Below are 20,225 nucleotides of genomic sequence, written 5' to 3'. Positions count from 1 at the left end.
GGCAGCCATCTTGATTATGTTGCTCGGTTCTATGTGGACCATGTGGGGTGTTGAGGGAAGAAGCTTTCCCAGTGGGGACTGGGATATCCCCCACTGGTCCAAAGGGTGTAGAGATCGACTACTACTCCCACCGCGGGACCATGCCAGGTCAGAACAAGCAGGAGGCCGTAGCTTCTCAGAATCTGAGGGCAGCAGGATTCAGGATCAGCATCTGTTGTGCCCAGAATGTGCTTTGTGTTAGCACCGTTTCAGGAAGGGTGGGCAGCTCCTTCCAAATTGTGATTTGAGAGAGATTTTTGTGGAGCTTGTGCTCTGTTCGACTTGTGCGACTGATCAGTATGGCGGTCAAGCCCTGCCCCCGCAAACAATCTTTTTAAATGTACACTGTTATCACTTAAAGCAACTTACTGATGTGCTTTATGTGTAAAATGGGGGTACACTTTGGCATATTTTATAAACCATCACTTCTATAAATGTGCTAAGGCACAATCAATCAATCAATCAATCAATCAACTGCCTCACTTTGTCTATAAGTATCCCTCATATCTGCTTTGATCAAGCACTCAAACAGTAGAATCCTTGCTTCTCTATGGGACACATTCTATTGATACAGTGCTGCAACTGTTGTTCATGTGCTCTATGAGAACCATTGGATTTGCCCAGGAAATTCTCACAAGTGAGTATCTCCCAGGAGTATACCATAGCTGCAGCAAAGAGCCCATCTCGTGACTGTATTAGAGATAAGTAGCGACTTTATTTTTAGATGAATGAGGGGCCCAGAATCTTATAAGACTATGCTCTAGTGTTAAAATACAAATATTTATTTATAGTGCTGGAGTGTTCCTTTAAATCGTTCTCCTGCTGCAGGGAACATTCTTGAGGAAAAAGTAATATTATGAAATTATAAGGATTCGTTTTCCAAGTCTGTAAATGGATAGATAGATAAAAAGATGTTTCTGGCTTTCTATTATATATAGATGTGGTTTCCATGTGTGAGCAATTCAATAATGCAGTGCAATTAGTTGTGAATTTTGTAACCAGAGGTGTTTTTCTTTCCAACAGTCCTCTGTTGCTTTTAGACATTCTCTGACATTTCTTGTGGAGCAGCTAGATTCTGAAAGTTTAAGAACTGCATCAGAAGCATCTGTAGCTCCTTTTGTTAAGATCACTTTCAAAATTAACACTACAGATTTCTCAACATGACTCTGTGTTCATAGTCTCAAAAAGAAGATAAGCACAACATATTAGCACATTTACATTGTAAACTATTATCAGATACAATTTTTAATTCTTTAAGTTGAGCTTCAGAAAGACAGAGGAAGCCAAGTTGGGTAAAATTGTAGCTGCGGTACCTGGAACGCAGCCTGTTGCTACCCTAAGGCTGTAATCACAGGGTTAGGTCTCTACACATTTCTTTCTGGATAATCTTATGTTCCTGGAGCCTTTTCCCATGTACTTTTATTTCATATGGCTACATTTCCGCCAATGGCACTATCATTATAGAAAATAAATAAAAACAATTAAAATGTCCCTCAACTTTGAAGTTTAACAGCGATGTATGTTTTATAATGTTAGTTTGTTTTTTGGTCTATTTTGTTTATCTGTTTTTTCTTGTGTTTCCAAATGAGGCATATTAACATATAGTAGAGAAACGTGTGTTCCTTGCATGAATGATAGTGCAAGGATATCCATTGAAAGAGAGTCCCTGCAAACAGACACCAATAACTGCAGAGATTTGCACACACAAAAAAAAAATGCCACAACTTTTTAAACCTCACCTGTCCAATCTGTTACTTGTACTTTTGTCTGTTATTTGGGTGAATACTATATAAGTCTCTGCTTCCTCTAACAGGGTCCACAGCACAGGTTCCTGTGATGAAGCTTGAGCAGTAGCTGCATTCCTGTGTCATCTATAGATATTCTCAGAAAACAGTGACTGGAGCTGTTGGTAAGCTGAGAGCAGTTACCGTGTGGCTGCTAACAGCTTGGGCTGCAGTTTCATTCACATTTTGTGAACTTCTTAAAACATAAGCCTGTGCTTAGTATAGAAAACGAGAAGGATATGGTTGGTTGACAGATGGCAACTACTTTCTAATCTGTGCAGAACTCACTGGGGATTTACTGCACATACTGTAATTTTAAAGGTGGTATCTTTTTTATTTATTTATATTTTGCTATATAGTACGTTACAAAATTGGTGTTATCTTCAACCTGGATTGTCCCTGTTTGTCCCTGTTACAGATGAGAATAATTCTATTTTTTTGTTGTTTTAAAATATTCTGGTTATATCCTTTAGATATGAGCATGTTATTCATATTCAAATATTCATTATCATCAAGAAAACAAGTTGGCTCCCTCAATATAATCTTGTTTGCTTGTAAACGTTATGCGGTTGGGATTATACCTCGGAAGTTAGCAGTACAGCATCATCAGCACTGTGTCAAATAACACTGTTATTATCTACTGTGGCTGTCCATTTCATACTGATACACTAATTACCTTCTTTAAAGTTACTTTGCCAGGAAATCCACTGTGAAATCATTTGTTCCTACATGCACACTCCTAGAGAATTGCCTAAATGTTCCTACAAAATAATGTTTGTATGCTATTTTGTGATCTGTTTAAGAGAATGTATACACATGCCAGGGGAAATGGCTAGGCAGTAATTTGATTGTACAAAAAGTAACATTTTATTATATATTTATTTATCCTGCATTTTCTATCTATTTCAGGGATCTTGACAAGAATAACATTACGAGGATCACAAAAACAGATTTTGCTGGCCTGAAAAACCTTCGAGTGCTGTAAGTTTACAATGCATTTTTTTCAGTATGGAGTTATTAAATGATAGCACATGGAAAAAAAAGGACCATGAACACTTTGCTTAAACACATTACATTGAAATTGCCTTAGAGAGCATTATGGTAAGCGGACACAAGTGGACAATTGAACTAACAAATTTAGGGAAGAATAGTGAGACCTAAACCTTGCATTGGAATTTTCAATTCATTAAAAAAAAATACTTAGCAAATCATTTCCAAAATCTATGCACTGACACAAGAAGCAATACAAACATATACAATTAACACTGCTAATGTCACAAACGGCTGAACAGGGATATTTTGATTTTGGGAATGTGGCTGAAGGACCTTATAGATAGCCTTTCATATAATTGAATTACACATTTATAAGTCTAGTTTATATTATTTAAGCAAACTTTTTTTTTTAACAATTTTTCAGTTCTGTCTTACTAATCTTTCTTTCCAACTATTGGCTTAGATCATGATACCTGAATACTCCACATCTGGGTTTCCTTGAGAATGTTTCCCTACTTATATCTTCTACCCTGTCTAACTACCCTTTTATTACTCTCCTCCCAGACACTTTCCCCTTCACTTATAGTTCCTTACCCATCACCAAACCCCTTTCTCAAATACGTGTCCCTGCATGTGCACACCCTTTCCTCTGTGTGGGTTTAAACACACACAGGGAAATTTAAAATTAATTTCAAATGTAAGGTCAGAATACTGGAAATATATAAGTCAACTAAGCTTTCAGTTTGGCTACACTGGACTTACATTTGAAATCCACTTTGAATTCTTACTTAAGTAAAAAACCCTGTGTGTGTTTAAACCCGCAGAATTTCAAACTGGTCTCTGGTATTTCGACTCTCCTAACCCCTCTTGTCTCAACATCCCATACACTTTGGATACTGAATGGGTGGTCTGGCTCTGATTAAAACACTGTCATATTCAGTAGACACTGCAAACAGGGAGTATTGTCGATAACTATAATCAAGCATATAACACTATAAGCAAGCAAATTCTCTGATCTGTCTCCAAAAATGTCATCTCAAGCTTGTGCCTAGGCAATCTTATCAATTGTTTTGTCACGTTAATATCACTTCAGCCTAATCACTATAACCTAGAAAACAGGGGTCACAAAAGGCAGAGCTCTCTGAGGCCTAGATATACCATATTTACTGGAATCTAATGTGCATCTTTTTTGACAAAGTAAAGTTTCCAGTATGGGCAGTATATTCGATGGTGCATTACATTCGGGGGACCAAATATGCCAGGGCGAAATTTGCATCGCTGTGACAGGGATGCAAGACTTGTTTTCTGTGTACAGTAAAGTTGTACCTTGCATCTTTGTTGTGTTGCAAATTTTGCACCTGCAAATTTCACCCCAGCTAGTAGTAGCATGTAAGTTGAATCTAACAAATGCAGTGGCATTGCATCCAAAAGTAACAGCATAATAGGTGAGATTGATTGATTCTGCTTGGGGTAGTTTTCCTAAGCAGGGACAGCTGCAGAGGGGTGGGCTGAAACAGCAATTATATATATCTATATACCATGCCAGGCTGACTTTATGAGCAAATTGGCTTCCAGGTTTCAAAAATTGATGTGCGCATTAGATTCAATACGGCATTATTTACCAGAATAAAGATCTGACATAAAAATGCTCAGGCAACATAGAAGTAACAATAATACTTTATATTATCAAAGTGACTTAAAATAGACTCTAATTTTTAATATAATATTTTTAGATTTGTAAAAAATGTAAACCCACCATCCCATACACTTTAATGGTCTGTAACTCATTTAATTGCTATGCCTTTAAATTCATCACACACTAATTTTTGTTATTTAATATGTGAGTAATTAGACTTATGTCTGGTTGCAGGCATTTGGAAGATAACCAAATTAGCATCATAGAGAGAGGGGCATTTCAAGATCTAAAACAACTGGAACGGATGTAAGTATTACTTGATCTTGTCCGTATGACATGATTATTAAATAAATGTGCGATATCATTTCAAAAATGACTGTATTTTCCTTATTCTTTCTAGATTGCAAATAGATCATCATTTTATTTATACAGTGCCACACTAAATGGCTAAATAAAGTAAGCCAAATATGTTTCAAACTATTACAGCGAAAAATTGATTCATTACACAAAACACATACTACAGAAGACAAAGATAAATTATATACAATTCACTCACCAAGATGCACCTCCAGCCAACTAATATAATATTCCACAAAGAAGTGCACTCAGTGGACTTATTTAATTCACACAAATTTTTGTTCTCAAAAATACAGGTACATTAGTGTTTCGGGCAGGATAACCTAAACAAACAAATAATTCCTTTAAATACTCGGGCAGTACATGCGTAGCATGAAAGAGAGACCCCACCATAGAAATAGTACACAAAACCGTCCTGTGCAACGCAAACAGGACTATGTAGAAAATAACCAAGTAGCCACCAGGGTGAGCAGAGTGGTTAAGCACAAAGCCAATACAGCTTGACAGAAGAATGAAATAACATCAGAAACAAATTGCCAAAGTATCAAATATTGAAAGTTATTTGTTTGTTTATGTTATCCTGATGAATATCCATAGTTTGCAACAATTTTTTTTTTTTTTTTTTTTTTTTTAATCAAGATGATCTAAGTAGTTTGGATTGGATTGGATTTGGCTGGGTGTTGTTCCACCCTCTCTTTTGCTATTGTGCATAATGTAGAAATATTTTGCTTATTGGTGTACCTGTCACTCACAAAATATCTTGAATTCCAAAACAATAGCTAAAGAAAGGCAACATCCACTGTCACTTTAACATATATGTGTGATTTATAATAATTTATGAATAAGGTGTTCCCAGCTGTGGGAGTGCTCTCATTTAGCAGTAAAACAATCTATGGTCATAACGCAGGAACGTCAGCAGCAGGGAGTGGGCTCTTGGAAAGTGCTTATTGTCCTTATGTAAACTACTAGCCCCGTGTCCATTATCAGTCACCTAACAGGTAGGATGTAAATAGTGTATGAAAACACTGAAACACTGTATGAAACCGTGTTGGAGGTTTAATGATTTCATGCAGTACACAGTCAGGCAAACAGTTATAAGGACTAAGGCGGCTAGTTGGGGGAACATATTTCATGGATTGCAGGATAAAACTTACAAGGAATGATTAAAGGAACTTAACATGTATAGCTTGGAGGAAAGACAAGTCAGGGGGGGATATGATAGAGACATTTAAATACATAAAGGGAATCAACACAGTAAAGGAGGAGACCATATTTAAAAGAAGAAAAAACTACCACAACAGGAGAACATAGTCTTAAATTAGAGGGGCCAAGGTTTAAAAATAATATCAGGAATTATTACTTTACTGAGAGGGTAGTGGATGCATGGAATAGCCTTCCAGCTGAAGTGGTAGAGGTTGGCACAGTGAGGGTGTTTAAGCATGCGTGGGATGTGCATAAGGCTATCCTAGCTGTGAGATGAGGCCAGGGACTAATGAATGAGAGTGTTAGGAGAATTGGGCAGACTAGATGGGTCGAATGGTTCTTATCTGCTGTCACGTCACATTTTATATACAGGGTGACCCAAAAGTAGGTATACAGTTCATCAATTAAATTTATACAAAGTTATTATGCTCAGTGCTTCCCCAGCTTAGAATGTATTTTGAAGTTCTGGCACTGTGCAATCACGTGCCGGAGCTTCAGTGATGGGGCTGGTCCCAGGAGCTGTTTCTGAGCCACTCTATCCTCAAAGCCTGAGCTGGTGCTTGTGGAAGAGCTATTGGATGCAATAGAGAGTGTATGTGCAGGGGGCTGTGGATTGGGTGTTTATAAGGGAACTGTTGAGGTGTGTGTAAGGGAGCTGTTGAGGAAGCTGTGGAGGGGTGTGGAGGTGTTATGTATATGGTAACTGTGGAAGGGGAATGTGTATATGGGGCTTTTGAGTGCAGTTGGTGCATGTGGAGGATGTATTTGACGCAGTGATGGGGATATATGCAGATATGGGCAAGGGGACTGTGGAGAATTAATGTATATGTGGCTGTGGAGGGAGGATACTCAAGGGTGTGCAAGGGAACTGTAGATGGAAGCTGTTAAAGGATAATGTTTATGGGGACTGTATAGGATTAATGTGTAAGGCGCCTGTGAGGAGGGGTAATGTGTATGGAGTCTGTGGTGCAGGAATGTGTATGAGGCTGTGGACTGGGAATGTGTATAGGGCTGTGTTGGGGGAATATATATGGGGCTGTGGAAGATTAAAGGGACACTCCATTCCCCATAACAACTTCATCTTAATGTACAAGTTATGATTTCAGCAGGCTACTGGGTGCACTGTTACCTTAACGCAGGGTCGTAACTGGAGCATTTGGCACCCGGAGCGGATCCTAGCTTAAAAATGTAAAAAAAACACTGCAAATGTTTTTAATGTATTTAGCACCGAGCAGTGTTTGTGTGTTTGAATGTAAGCATGTTTTTGTATGGAGTATGCGTGAGTGAATGTACTGGTGTGTTTACACGTATTGGCATTTGAATGTAGGCGTGCATTTTTCTGTAGTGTGTTTTTTTAATATGGTGGTGTGTTTTTATGTAGTGTTGACATTTGGATGCCGGGTTGTATTTGTGTGTAGTGTAGGCAAAATGCACATATACTCACATATGCACATGCTGGCACACATACACAGACACATAGGTACACACATGCAGTTACACAGAAACAGTCATACACAGATACAGACAAACACTGACAAACACACATACAGACACACAGAGAGAGACACACAGGCACAGATGCACATACAGATAGACACACTGATACAAACACAGACACACAAACCGATACACAGACACACATACAGATACACATACACACACCTATATCTATATACCAACACACATACAGATACAGACATATAGATACACAGACACACATGTATACGTGTGTGTGTGTGTGTGTGTATGTGTGTTTGTATAGTGAATGAAGTGTGTGTTTGTATAGTTGTCCGGCAGCCATAATATCTGGTCTGCAGACCGGTGTCTAAGATGGGCGCAGGAGGGGCATCTCACCCGGCAGCATATCGAGCAAGCCGCCGGGCCCCCTTCTGGTGTCGGGTCCTCGGTCAGTGACCCAGGACCCGACACAGTCTGCCCCGGGCACCCCCCTAGTGAGTGGCACCCGGGGTGGACCGCCCACTCCTCCCCCCCCTTAGTACGCTACTGCCTTAACAGGTTGGTTTAACCCCAGAGAGTGCCTCCAACTCCGATCTCCAGGATCCTCAGGAAGCATTAGGCTTCTGAATCTGAGTTAAAGGAAGCGCGGAGTGCCGCTGGGCAGGGCGTGACTGATTGGCTAGAGAGGTCAACTGACTCTCTAAGCCAATCAATAGCTCGCCATTCATAAAAAAATTACCTAAAGTGTTGCCCTTTTGATTTGGCTTGACTAATGTAGAAGTGGACTTCAATTTACATCAGGAGTGAAGCATGGGACAATTTAGGAAGTAGTTATGGTTTTAGATCCCATGACCTGTTGAATATTATCGTTAATGAAAATGTATTGTAAAGTACTAACATAACGTGATTGGAATATTTGCTCTGTAATGTAGACTTCAAGCAAAGAGTGCAAGACACAATACACAATCTTTTGCGTGCTTTGGGATGCCACCCACTAGAACTTCAAGACCACCTCAGAGTTTGTTAAACCAGAGGACCTCTTACCCTTAACTAATTTGTTTTGCATATTTTTCGACATAATCTTGGAGACCTTTTACACAAACAGATTGTATCTTCTTAACGCACACATATGCTATTAACTCTGCTGTACTGTTTTGTATGGTAGTGTTGTAGGAAACCAACATGTAAAGCACGCATAGGTATTTATTTTGTCTTTATGTGGACCACCCCTTGCCTGATGTTGATACAGCACCACAAACAACATCCTAATGTTATGTATGCTACCAACAGGGTTATTCACTAGAGTGGGAATTGCTGAGAACTGAATGGAAATGGAAACCGAGTATAAATTGTAGGTCAATATAGCAGAATTTAGAAAATAGATGTATTGGGAAAATGTTCAATGTTCAATTTCGTCAATAGCCCTGCCTGGGTATGGATTAGTTTATTGCACAAATTGATTATTGTGGTTCATTATTCTCAGCACATTTGGCTATTAATTTTACGCTCACAACCAACTGTAAAGTTCGATTTGTATTATTATGGAAAATTTATTATATGTCTGTCTCTCTCTCTCTATCTATCGGTCTATCTGTAAGTGTGTGCCTATCCCTCTTTCACAGAGGGAACTATAGTGTAAGAAATACAGTTTTGTGTTCCTTACACTATATTTATTATCCCTTTAATGCAGAACACCACATGTATTGTGATGTTTACTTATCCCACCCTACTTCATCTGAAAGCTGAAAGTTTTGTTTAATTAGTGAACTAGTTTGTCCATATTGTTATTGTCAAATGCCAGGCCAGGTAAATGCCTATCTGCTCTGTGTGTCAAATCTAAACACATAACAGACTGATAGCTGGGAGAGCGATTGATATGTCCCTATCAGTCCTAGACAGTTATCTGCTGTTGTCTTCTGCTTTGCATTGTGCAGAGAATTCCATGGTGACAAGATTATAGCCTCTTACAAAAAGACCTCCAAGCAACATTCTAGTTCTGGGGAAAGACATGGCCTACCTCTGCTTTGGGTAATTAATGATTTTAAGCCATGGATATTAATTTTAAACCTTACATATATCATTATTCAAATGCATGATTCAAAATAACCTACATGGAAGAATAAATGGTCTTCTTTTAGCTTAACTATTTTAATCTAAATTATGAGTTGCAGATTTTTTTTCCAGATGAGCTGTTGAATTTGCTGCAATTCTGTGTTTGGAGGATAAACCCTGTAGTTATTACATCAAGACATGCTCACTGTTTAGCGAATAAACAGCACAATCCTCTGTCAGATATTAGCTAATGTCTCCTAAACTACACATGGGCTTAATTCACCCCTGCTGTGCTAATGGTAAAAGTTAACTTCCTTTTTATACTGCCTAGGGGGTGAATGTTTTCGTTTACGCACATGCATTTTAAAGTGACAGGCCCATGTTTTTTCCTTTAAATTTTGGAAATCATTACATGCAGCTCTCATCTAGTTGTAAAAGTATTAACACATCTAATGAGTTATTTGTCCGTCCAGTAAATGTGCGCCATCATTTGATAAATGTAATTTATTTAAAGATTAAGTAGCTTAATATAATTGACATCTAGTATTTAAACATCCAAATCAAATACATCTCAACGTGACTACAACCTTTTAAGAGTAATTTTAGAAGCAATTATTATTTCTAAAGTCCCCACCTTAAACATAAATTGTTATATGACAGAACTTAAAACGCTCTTAGCCCTTTTGTCTGTCACCATTCAAAATACTTAATGTGTGAATTGTCTGTTTGGACGCTTAGGAAATAAATATTGCTTTTGCTCAGTTTAGTTATTTTACGCCAAGAAAAGGAAGTAAAATTTGTTTTAAAATAATAAAATTCTGTATTAAATCTATGGCATATAGATACTGTCCAATCTTAAAAACAAAAAAAAGTATGTGGCTGAATAGTTTAAAAATGTATAGATTTTCAGTTATAAAGATAATTTGCCAGGGAGGCACTCAGAATTCTCTATCACTTGTCCCATAATGCAATATCTTTAGCTTGTCCATTAGTCTCACCCTTGCCTCCCGCTTCCTGCTTTTTTTTTTTATTACCAGTGCTAAGTATATCTCAGATAATAGAATCCAGCCCTCAATAGAACAAATGCTACTCAAGTAGGAGAGATAGGCTTATCTCATGACAAGGGTTAGATACTATTATAAGGCATAAGCATATCTCTAGTAATTGAAAATCAATTACCTCATAGATATCAACGGGAGAGCTGCTCTTCATTTCATTTAGTTACATTTATCTTCTTGCAAAAGACTTCAAGCCTAAAACAAATCTATTTATTATTATGTATAGGTTTTTTCGTCACAAAAAATTAGAGCAGTTTGAGACTAGACCGGTTTCATCATTTTAAGTCTTGAAAAAAAAAGACTACAGCTAGTTTATTAATTTACTACTGTATTTAATTACTCCAAGAACAGGACAGGTTCTTTGATTAACAGGCAGAATAGCGTAACAAGATGAATTTATTTTAAAAAATCCTATTTCTATTGAAATCTCCACTTTTCATAAAATGAAAAAAAAGACATACACTTCAACAAGCTAAATTGCTTTAGGGGTTTGGAATGTCCATTTAATTGCATTTCAGACCTTTATATATAACTCTTTAAACCTAATAATATAAATAATAACTTATTTAACTCTAATCTTAACCTTAACACAGGAGGTATAGTCAAACAAGTACCATCATTGTTTTTCAGCCTCTGCAATAATACAAATAGTGCTTGAATTTCACTTTACTTAATTAAATGCATTGCAATTTTCAACTCAATATCTGAAACGCACAATTATGATTTGCAATGCTTAACAATCAGCATTTCAAGAAGATAACCACCATTGACAACAATGACACAAAGAGCATAAAACAGGTTGTTTATACAAGTTTTATTTCAATTATCAGGGAAGGGATCCATGTATGGCAACTGTAATATGGGTCTGGTGTTTGGAGGTGCTCATTTGTAACTTAACTCTAGATGATAGTGGTCACTGGACCATTTATTTGACGAGGCTTGCAATAAGATTAGAATATGCTTTCTGAGGATTCTGCCATAGTTACATTTTAGTATAATGGTGATAGCCTAACTGTGTTGCTTGGACTCACCCTTTAAGAGGTTAAACATTTTGTTTTCTCTACCACGTTTTCAAATGTAGCAATGGCAAGCCTGGTTTTGGTATATTACAGTAACTTAGATATTTTAATTGCCTAGATATCTGCATCATATATAATCTGTGGTGTGTGTCAACTCCACTTCTGACAGCATTGAGGTGTGATGTATGTCTTTTCTCATGTTCTGACACAGACTTTGTTTGATATGAAACAGAAGACTATGGTTGCTGAGAGGAGTATCCTAATGTCAGGGATACAAACATGTGTTTCTCACATCAGGGGTATCTCTTAACTATTTAGATTTACAAGCCCCTTTGTCACCATAAAATAAAGAACTTATACAAACAGTGGATCAATCGCTAGATCAGTTCTGTAGATATATAGCAGCAACAATCCTCCCAAGCGTCTCTCTTCCTAGCTAAAGAATTGATAATAGTTCACAGTAGGTGGATGGTTGCACTTCCAGTAGATGTATATGAAAGACAAAAAAGAACAAACGAAAATTCAATGGCGGACTTGAAAATATTTGGAGAGCCACTTACATTCAGTATAGCTTTATAGCAGCTCAGAGATTTTGTGCCTTGGCGGAACAATCCCTACCTGAGGATATATGGGATGTCCTCCTCTTTGGAATGTAAGGCCAGTTTTGTTGATGGAGATCACTATGTTTTGTTCTTTTACATACATGCTGCTGCTGATCACCCCTGATCGGGAGATCTGAAAGTGGAACCTCTACAATTATTCAAGGCTCTATTACTTGTCCAGGGAAGACCTTACAGTCTATAGAGGAGGACATACCTTTGTTCCTTTTTGCCTTTCATATGCATCTTCTGGAAGCACAATCATGAACTATAAAATAAAGAAGATTACCCTTGTATCCCACTTCATGCTGGTCTCGCCATGGCCTTCTCTCTGACTGAGATCTCAACCAATCCAAATTATCTTCACAGAGAATCGTTGAAAGGCCTACTGCACATTAGTAGCAATTGCCACTCTACACCAATCTGCATATTTTTTATTGTGGTGCATTAAACCAAAGCACCTCTATAGGAGAGTTCCGGGTCTTCATGCAGAGCGTAAAGAGACGCCAGAACCTCTAGTGACTGCTTGAGTGACAACCACTGCGTGTGTTCTTAGAGACAAATGTAAATACCGCCTTTCACACAAAAAAGTTTGTCAGACTCAGAGACAATCTCTTTGCACCAGAACCCCTACATTAAGCTGTATTGGTTCTGGTGCTTACAGTGTCCCTTGAAGGATTGAAGATAGTGCTTTGGGGTAAATGAAAGACACCACATGGAGAATTTGGTTTAAAAATACAACTTAGTATAATGCATAGTCTTAGTACAGTGTCCTTTAAAATGTACCCACATTCACAAACTATAAAGGAGCCATGATTATAGTTCTCAATCACCTTGACAAATGTCTGAGCTGCATAGAATAAAGATTACACTTGCTATCTGTGGCGAAACCGACCTCGCCACGTGTCCTTGGAGGGGGCTGATTGCCCGCCTCTTGCCTTTGGACTATGGACCAGACTTTATGGGAATGTGATACCCCAGATAGCCATACCATGGAGCCTATTCATATAATGAAAGACTATGGGAAAGACTTTAGCTCCATGGCAATTGTACTGTGTGAGTAGGATCTGCGCGCTATTCGGTAGTTTTGTGCGTGCAGATCCCAGCTATCTGGGGATAGGTGAAATGTCTGTGTGTTATGTGTAAATGTGACTTTATGTATTTTAAAGTGTTTTATGTTGTTTTGCAACCATGTGGTTAATGGAGTCTGCCTTTAGTCCTGGGTAATTGGATTACTTCTCCAATTAACTCCAGGGCAGAAGGGAGGAAACCAGGGTGCATTGGGGGGGTGTTTTTCTGCCAGCCAGAAAGGGACAAAATATACTTTTAGTAACTTTTGAACCCCTGGTCTGATCCATGCCATTTTTTAATATGTTGTTCCCCTGAATGGATTGATTGTGGATATGTATTTTTATGTGAATGTGATGTATGGTTTTAAAGTTATGAAAGTTGTGTAAAAGTATATTTTACACTGTATGCATAATGGGATTATGTGTCACACTAAGGGGAGGGGATGTGTGGGAGGTAACATCTATGTCATTGGTTCTTTTATGCCTCCCCCTGGGTGTGGCCTGTATGTGTGAGTTGGAAATAAAAGCCAGGCTGGATGAGCCAGTCCAGAGTTCCTGTTTTACCCTCAACTTGAGTCCTGTGTCTTATTGGGGGAATCTGCTACAAGGGATTGCTATGCTAGGCATATTCCCTTGCTATAATCAGTGAGCTCTTGTAAGAGCTTGTTCCTGCTTCGTTCTGAAGGGAGATAGCTGCAGCCTGCAGTGCTTATGGTGTCTGGTGGAGTGCTTGGAGTCCTCTGGAAGCGCTAGGAGCATCTTTCAACGGAGGTACCCAGTCGGGGTGCCAGGTGATCCGTTACATTGGTGGCAAGCGGTGGGATGGCGTCCTAGTGCGAGGAGAAGCAGCTCAGAGACACCGGTAACGTGTGGAGTTGTGCAGCGTCCCTATCTTCAGCAACATAATGGAACCAGCAGTGGCTACAGCAAGCATGGCGTATAGCTACTCCGTACTAGAGTTTGGCACGATGGTAGGGTTGCGCCTGAAGTTTTACGGACCCAATCCAGAGGAGAAATACGTGCGGTTCGTGTGGGACATGGTGACCCGGAACCTACAACACAGGGCGTTGAGGGAAGGCCAGTGGGCACGTTGGGAGAAACTCCAGCCACAGGTAGAGTGGGACGAGGAAGAAACCGAAGTGGCCGGTGGAGATGGGACCGAGGTCTCTCTACCGGCCCTACAGGGATGCTGGGCACACGGCCCAGATCCCCAGCGGCAGTATGTTTTACAGGGAGGGGAGACAGTCGGTCTCACTCCTCAGCGGCAGAATGGGTTATTGGAGGAAGAGACAACCGGTCTCCCTCCCCAACAGCAACCAGAGGTACCCGAGGTAGAGGACCTCATAGACTGGTCCTGGGAGGACCCCCTGCAGGCAGGTGGAGATGGGACCGAGATCTCTCCACCGGCCCTACAGGGATGCTGGGCAACCGGCCCAGATCCCCAACTAGAGCTGGAGTTACAGAAAGTGGAGAGCATCAACCTCCCCCCCCAGCAGCAGGACAATGTATTGGGAGGAGAGACAGTCAGTCTCCCTCCACAAAGGCGGAAAGTATGTATGGGAGAGGAGCTTGCTACCACCTCTCCCCAGCAGCGGATCATTGATGTGCAGGGAATAGGGAGCCCAGTCTCCTTTCCCCAGCAGCAGGGCACTGTATTGGGAGGAGAGACAGTCAGTCTCCCTCCACAAAGGCGGAAAGTATGTATGGGAGAGGAGATTGTTACCACCTCTCCCCAGCGGCGGATCATTAATGTACAGGTAATAGAGAGCCCAGTCTCCATTCCCCAGCGGCAGAGTGTTCTAATGGGAGAGGAGCTGGTTACCACCTCTCCCCAGCGGCAGCTTAATGTACCAGGGGGAGACTGTAAGCCCCACACCTGTGCAGATGGGACCGTGGTCTCTGCACTTCCAGCACAGGGGGTAGGGACGGTCGGTCCTGCCCCCCCACAACAGGGCTGTTTAGCCAAAGGGGAGACAGTCTGTCTCCAGCAGCAGAGCTGTGTAACTAAAGGGGAGACAGTCGGTCTCCAGCAGCAGAGTTGTGTAACTCAAGGGGAGACAGTCGGTCTCCAGCAGCAGAGCTGTGTAACTAAAGGGGAGACAGTCGGTCTCCAGCAGCAGAGCTGTGTAACTCAAGGGGAGACAGTCGGTCTCCAGCGGCAGAGCGGTGTAACTCAAGGGGAGACAGTCGGTCTCCAGCAGCAGAGCGGTGTATTTAAAGGGGAGACAGTCGGTCTCCAGCAACCAGGCTCCAACCAGACTACTCCCGTGGTAGTGCTGGCAACAGGACAGAGTACCGCTGGTCTCTGCCCCCTCAGCAACCTACCAAGGCAGCCTACCAGTCCCCCACACAGCCGTGGTGAGGCACCTGAACCTGGACAAGATTCTCCCTCACCCAGGTGTAGTAACGGTTTATTGTGGGTGGGCTGCTCTGCTGTTTCTGTCTTGTGGGTGGGCTGCTGGACTAACAAGGGCACTGACCGGCAGGAGGTCAAGTACCCTGTTAGTCTGGGGGGTAAAGGGGAGAAGTGTGGCGAAACCGACCTCGCCACGTGGCCTTGGAGGGGGCTGATTGCCCGCCTCTTGCCTTTGGACTATGGACCAGACTTTATGGGAATGTGATACCCCAGATAGCCATACCATGGAGCCTATTCATATAATGAAAGACTATGGGAAAGACTTTAGCTCCATGGCAATTGTACTGTGTGAGTAGGATCTGCGCGCTATTCGGTAGTTTTGTGCGTGCAGATCCCAGCTATCTGGGGATAGGTGAAATGTCTGTGTGTTATGTGTAAATGTGACTTTATGTATTTTAAAGTGTTTTATGTTGTTTTGCAACCATGTGGTTAATGGAGTCTGCCTTTAGTCCTGGGTAATTGGATTACTTCTCCAATTAACTCCAGGGCAGAAGGGAGGAAACCAGGGTGCATTGGGGGGGTGTTTTTCTGCCAGCCAGAAAGGGACAAAATATACTTTTAGTAACTTTTGAACCCCTGGTCTGATCCATGCCATTTTTTAATATGTTGTTCCCCTGAATGGATTGATTGTGGATATGTATTTTTATGTGAATGTGATGTATGGTTTTAAAGTTATGAAAGTTGTGTAAAAGTATATTTTACACTGTATGCATAATGGGATTATGTGTCACACTAAGGGGAGGGGATGTGTGGGAGGTAACATCTATGTCATTGGTTCTTTTATGCCTCCCCCTGGGTGTGGCCTGTATGTGTGAGTTGGAAATAAAAGCCAGGCTGGATGAGCCAGTCCAGAGTTCCTGTTTTACCCTCAACTTGAGTCCTGTGTCTTATTGGGGGAATCTGCTACAAGGGATTGCTATGCTAGGCATATTCCCTTGCTATAATCAGTGAGCTCTTGTAAGAGCTTGTTCCTGCTTCGTTCTGAAGGGAGATAGCTGCAGCCTGCAGTGCTTATGGTGTCTGGTGGAGTGCTTGGAGTCCTCTGGAAGCGCTAGGAGCATCTTTCAACGGAGGTACCCAGTCGGGGTGCCAGGTGATCCGTTACACTATCCTTGTTAAAGTTTGTGCCACCTATATAAGCACAATATGGAGTGTTTTGGTTATACGATTTAGCACGTATAGATAAGTATGCTTACCACATTACTGAGTTGGAGAATGACTAATTGAGGATAATGTACATAGATATACATTTCATTACTTTCCTTCCTATAAATAAATAAAAAAAATAGACTGATAGTTTATAAAATTCACCATTTATGAGCAATCCTTGTTTGTATTCTTCCAAAGAAACGTTTGATGGATTTTGTTTTTTTAAAAGTCATTCGCTAAAATCAAACTTTTAGCTTAAGAAAATAGCTGCATTCTCACTTCCACTCGCCATTTATTTTATTACGAATAGCTATTATTAATTTGTTAATTATCTGCTACCTGTCCATAGTACTGTGCTAGTACTATTATCATAGGCCTTTTTAAAGGTAGACAAACTTTGCCTTCCCATTCAGCGTGATGTACACATATAAATATTTCCAGCACTAGAGGAAACATAATGTATAAGGAAAAATATTATCATACACAGAGACATTTAAAATTCCATGGCATCTCCCACATAGATTCATTAAATTCCAAATTCTAGCCTCTGGCTGTATCAACAAACAAGATCTGTTTTCTAGATATGCTGGTATGCGCAGGTAAATCATACTGGTATTTACAATTGCGTCATGCTGGTGTCTAGCCTTATCACTTTATTTTTCCTTGAGTAATGTTTGCTAGGAGGTATGGCTTTTAGGATATAAGCACCTATTTTGATATGGTGTATGTTGCTATAAAACACTTGTTGCTGGAAGATAAAATTAACTCTTTCGAGTGAACTGAACCCAATAGATATCATTCAGATGTGAACGCTTATCTATGGAAAATTTAGTGTTTATAAGTATTGGTATGTGCTATGTAGCTAATTGTGTGTGCATGTTTTTTTCATTTTTTTTAATCTATTGATCTGTGACAAAAGAAGGATTCAAAAGTGTTAGTGATCAAATCTGTCCCATTAAGTTAACTAATAGTAGCATCTGTTTATCAGCTACAGATTTGGTGCAGTTAAGCGTATATTACATTTAATCTATAGATTGTGCTTGCAGAATTGCTAGCAAATCTGTAGACTGGAAAATAATAATAAAAATGGACCTTTCCTCTACCTGCCAATTGATTCTTCATCATAGAGTCAGTAAGAAGTTGTATGCTGTCACTTCACTGACAGGGGAGACTGGAGAGCCCTCCTTAAAGTGGTTCTCATAGCAACTACTGCTCATTAATATAAAATTGTACAATGTGTGAATCACTTCAATTAAAGGCAAATTACTGGGGGTACAGCTCTTGCAGTGACCATCTTTGTAGGAATGGGATGTTGGAACCTTGAAGTATGGCACAAAGTATTAAAATGAACAATCCAAGCACCATAATCGTTACATCTCACTGTAGTAGTTATGGTGCCAGGCCTGCCCAAAGTCCCAGTAGTCAAACCATTTATGAACAGTTTGACTTCTTACATGGGGTTTGCTAAGTGCTACTCCCTACCTCCATTTCTACCACTGGATAGCTGGAAGTTCCTAAATGCAGGGTAGAGCGCATTGATAGGCTGACACTCTCAGCCAATGAGTAAAGCTTTGCAATGCAGACCCACTGGCTCTCTGGTGTTATTAGTGGAGGTGGAGAGCAGCACCTGGCAGACCCGGGTAATAAAATGGTTTGACTTCTTACAATGGAGGGAAACCATGGCACTCCTGGTATCATAAACAATACAGCGAGTTATAGTATTATGGGTGCTTGGAGCCTTTAAAATTAGCTTTTTCTCTATACATTTGCAAGCCATAGAGCTAGCACACTGTATATATGGAATTAGGAGCATTACAAAGCAATTCTCTATTAGGTTTTTCATAAAGAACCATTTTAATTCAGAGAACGAGCACTATGAAAAGGATTTGATTCTCCTTAAGTAGATTATGCTTATCACCATGCTAGCAAGCCATTACTTTTAATGCTAAATTGGACTTTTATTGTCTGATAGCTTAATACTCATGTGGAATCCCTATTAACAAACCTTTAAACTGTGTCTATAATGTTATCTGAGACTGCGATTTCATTGTGATGTTTCTTGCAGAATTATTTATTAAAGTTGAATTTTCATGAATTTAAAGTGCATTCCAAATATTAGGCCACGATGGCTGATTTGGAAAAAGTCTATGTTTTAGTTTAAATGTTATGGCTTAATATATGCTGTAAAATCCCAGTAGATCACACTGTAGCGAATATAACAGCTAGTGTAACAGCATGGAATTCTAGATGAGTGTTAGGAACACATTAACTGTATTCATGCACTGGTTATATGTTTGTTTGTATGTTGATGTTGATTGTTGTGTGCATTGGGCTCTCCATATTTTACATACATTGAGCAAAATGTACTGTCCAAAAAGTTATCAATCACTTGAAAACTTGCCAAGAATGCTACCAATTTAGATCAATTACATCGTTTACAATAGCATATCCCAATTGTTCTTAAAAGTTACATGAATTTCTATTTTGAATTAATATACATGTTTACTGTGAAATTATAAACATAACAAATGCTTTAGTAATTCAGGTTCAAACAATCAAAAGGCCAGCCCATGAAATGATTGCAGACAACATAAAGCTAGCAGACGACAGGTCCTTTTTCAGTAATCCCTGTGGCATGTAGTTCTGTACTTCTGAGCAGAAGAGATATTCAACATGACCATGTATAGCACTCATTAAAGAGAAATTTAAAAGAAGAATTTCAGGCTTTCTAGTTTTGTGTGGTTTATATTTATAATGCATGGTGAAAAACTATGTATGTATGTTTTTTTTTTCTTTTTTGTAAACCAGCTTTATGATATATAGATGCTGTACCGCAGTATGTTTGTGAATCTGCTTAAAGGGCACCTGTCATTCCCCAAACAACTTATGCTAGTTAGATGGAGTATAATATTCTATATATACCTTGTGCTAGCTGTCTTGCTTGCAAATGTGTAGATTAGATAACTCTATTTAATAATATATATTTTTCCCAACTCTCAGTCAATTCCTTAGCACTGATTGATAAGGGAGAGCAGAAAAGACCTTCCACAGGAGGTCCCTCTGCTCTCCACCCATTGCAACCATAGCACATGTACTGCAGCTGCTATGGAAATGCCGTAAATGGGCTCTGTTCCGACGCCAAAATGCTGCCAGTGAAGCCAGCATGCCTACGTCACTTTTATAATGAATACACAATGTATCTATGATATATGGTTTATTCAATGTACATGGGTGCGATTTCAGGCAAGTTAATATTTTCATTCACTGTAAGTTTTTTCTCACCCTACCTTTAACAGGTAGCTTTGTACTGTCAGAGAGATCAAAAAACATGGGAATAAAGCTGGAGCATTGCTAATAACCCATAAAGCCCCCCCCCCCAAATACTCCCTGCA

The 20,225-nt window shown here is 39.8% G+C and overlaps 1 protein-coding gene across 2 annotated transcripts in view; it reads left to right on the top strand.

Moving 5' to 3' along the window:
* SLIT3 (slit guidance ligand 3) overlaps positions 1 to 20,225 on the top strand; it is a 658,792-nt gene that overhangs the window by 70,237 nt on the left and 568,330 nt on the right. For both annotated transcript variants that reach the window (XM_063447449.1, XM_063447448.1), the window contains exons 2-3: positions 2,733 to 2,804; positions 4,687 to 4,758. In XM_063447449.1, coding sequence (XP_063303519.1) covers positions 2,733 to 2,804; positions 4,687 to 4,758 — 144 coding nt within the window. The remainder of the gene's footprint in view (positions 1 to 2,732; positions 2,805 to 4,686; positions 4,759 to 20,225) is intronic.

Source organism: Pelobates fuscus, chromosome 3 (assembly GCF_036172605.1).
Source record: "Pelobates fuscus isolate aPelFus1 chromosome 3, aPelFus1.pri, whole genome shotgun sequence".
NCBI classification, from domain to species: domain Eukaryota; kingdom Metazoa; phylum Chordata; class Amphibia; order Anura; family Pelobatidae; genus Pelobates; species Pelobates fuscus.
The sequence above is the reverse complement of the archived record's forward strand: the minus strand, read 5'-3'. Positions and strand labels throughout refer to the sequence as shown.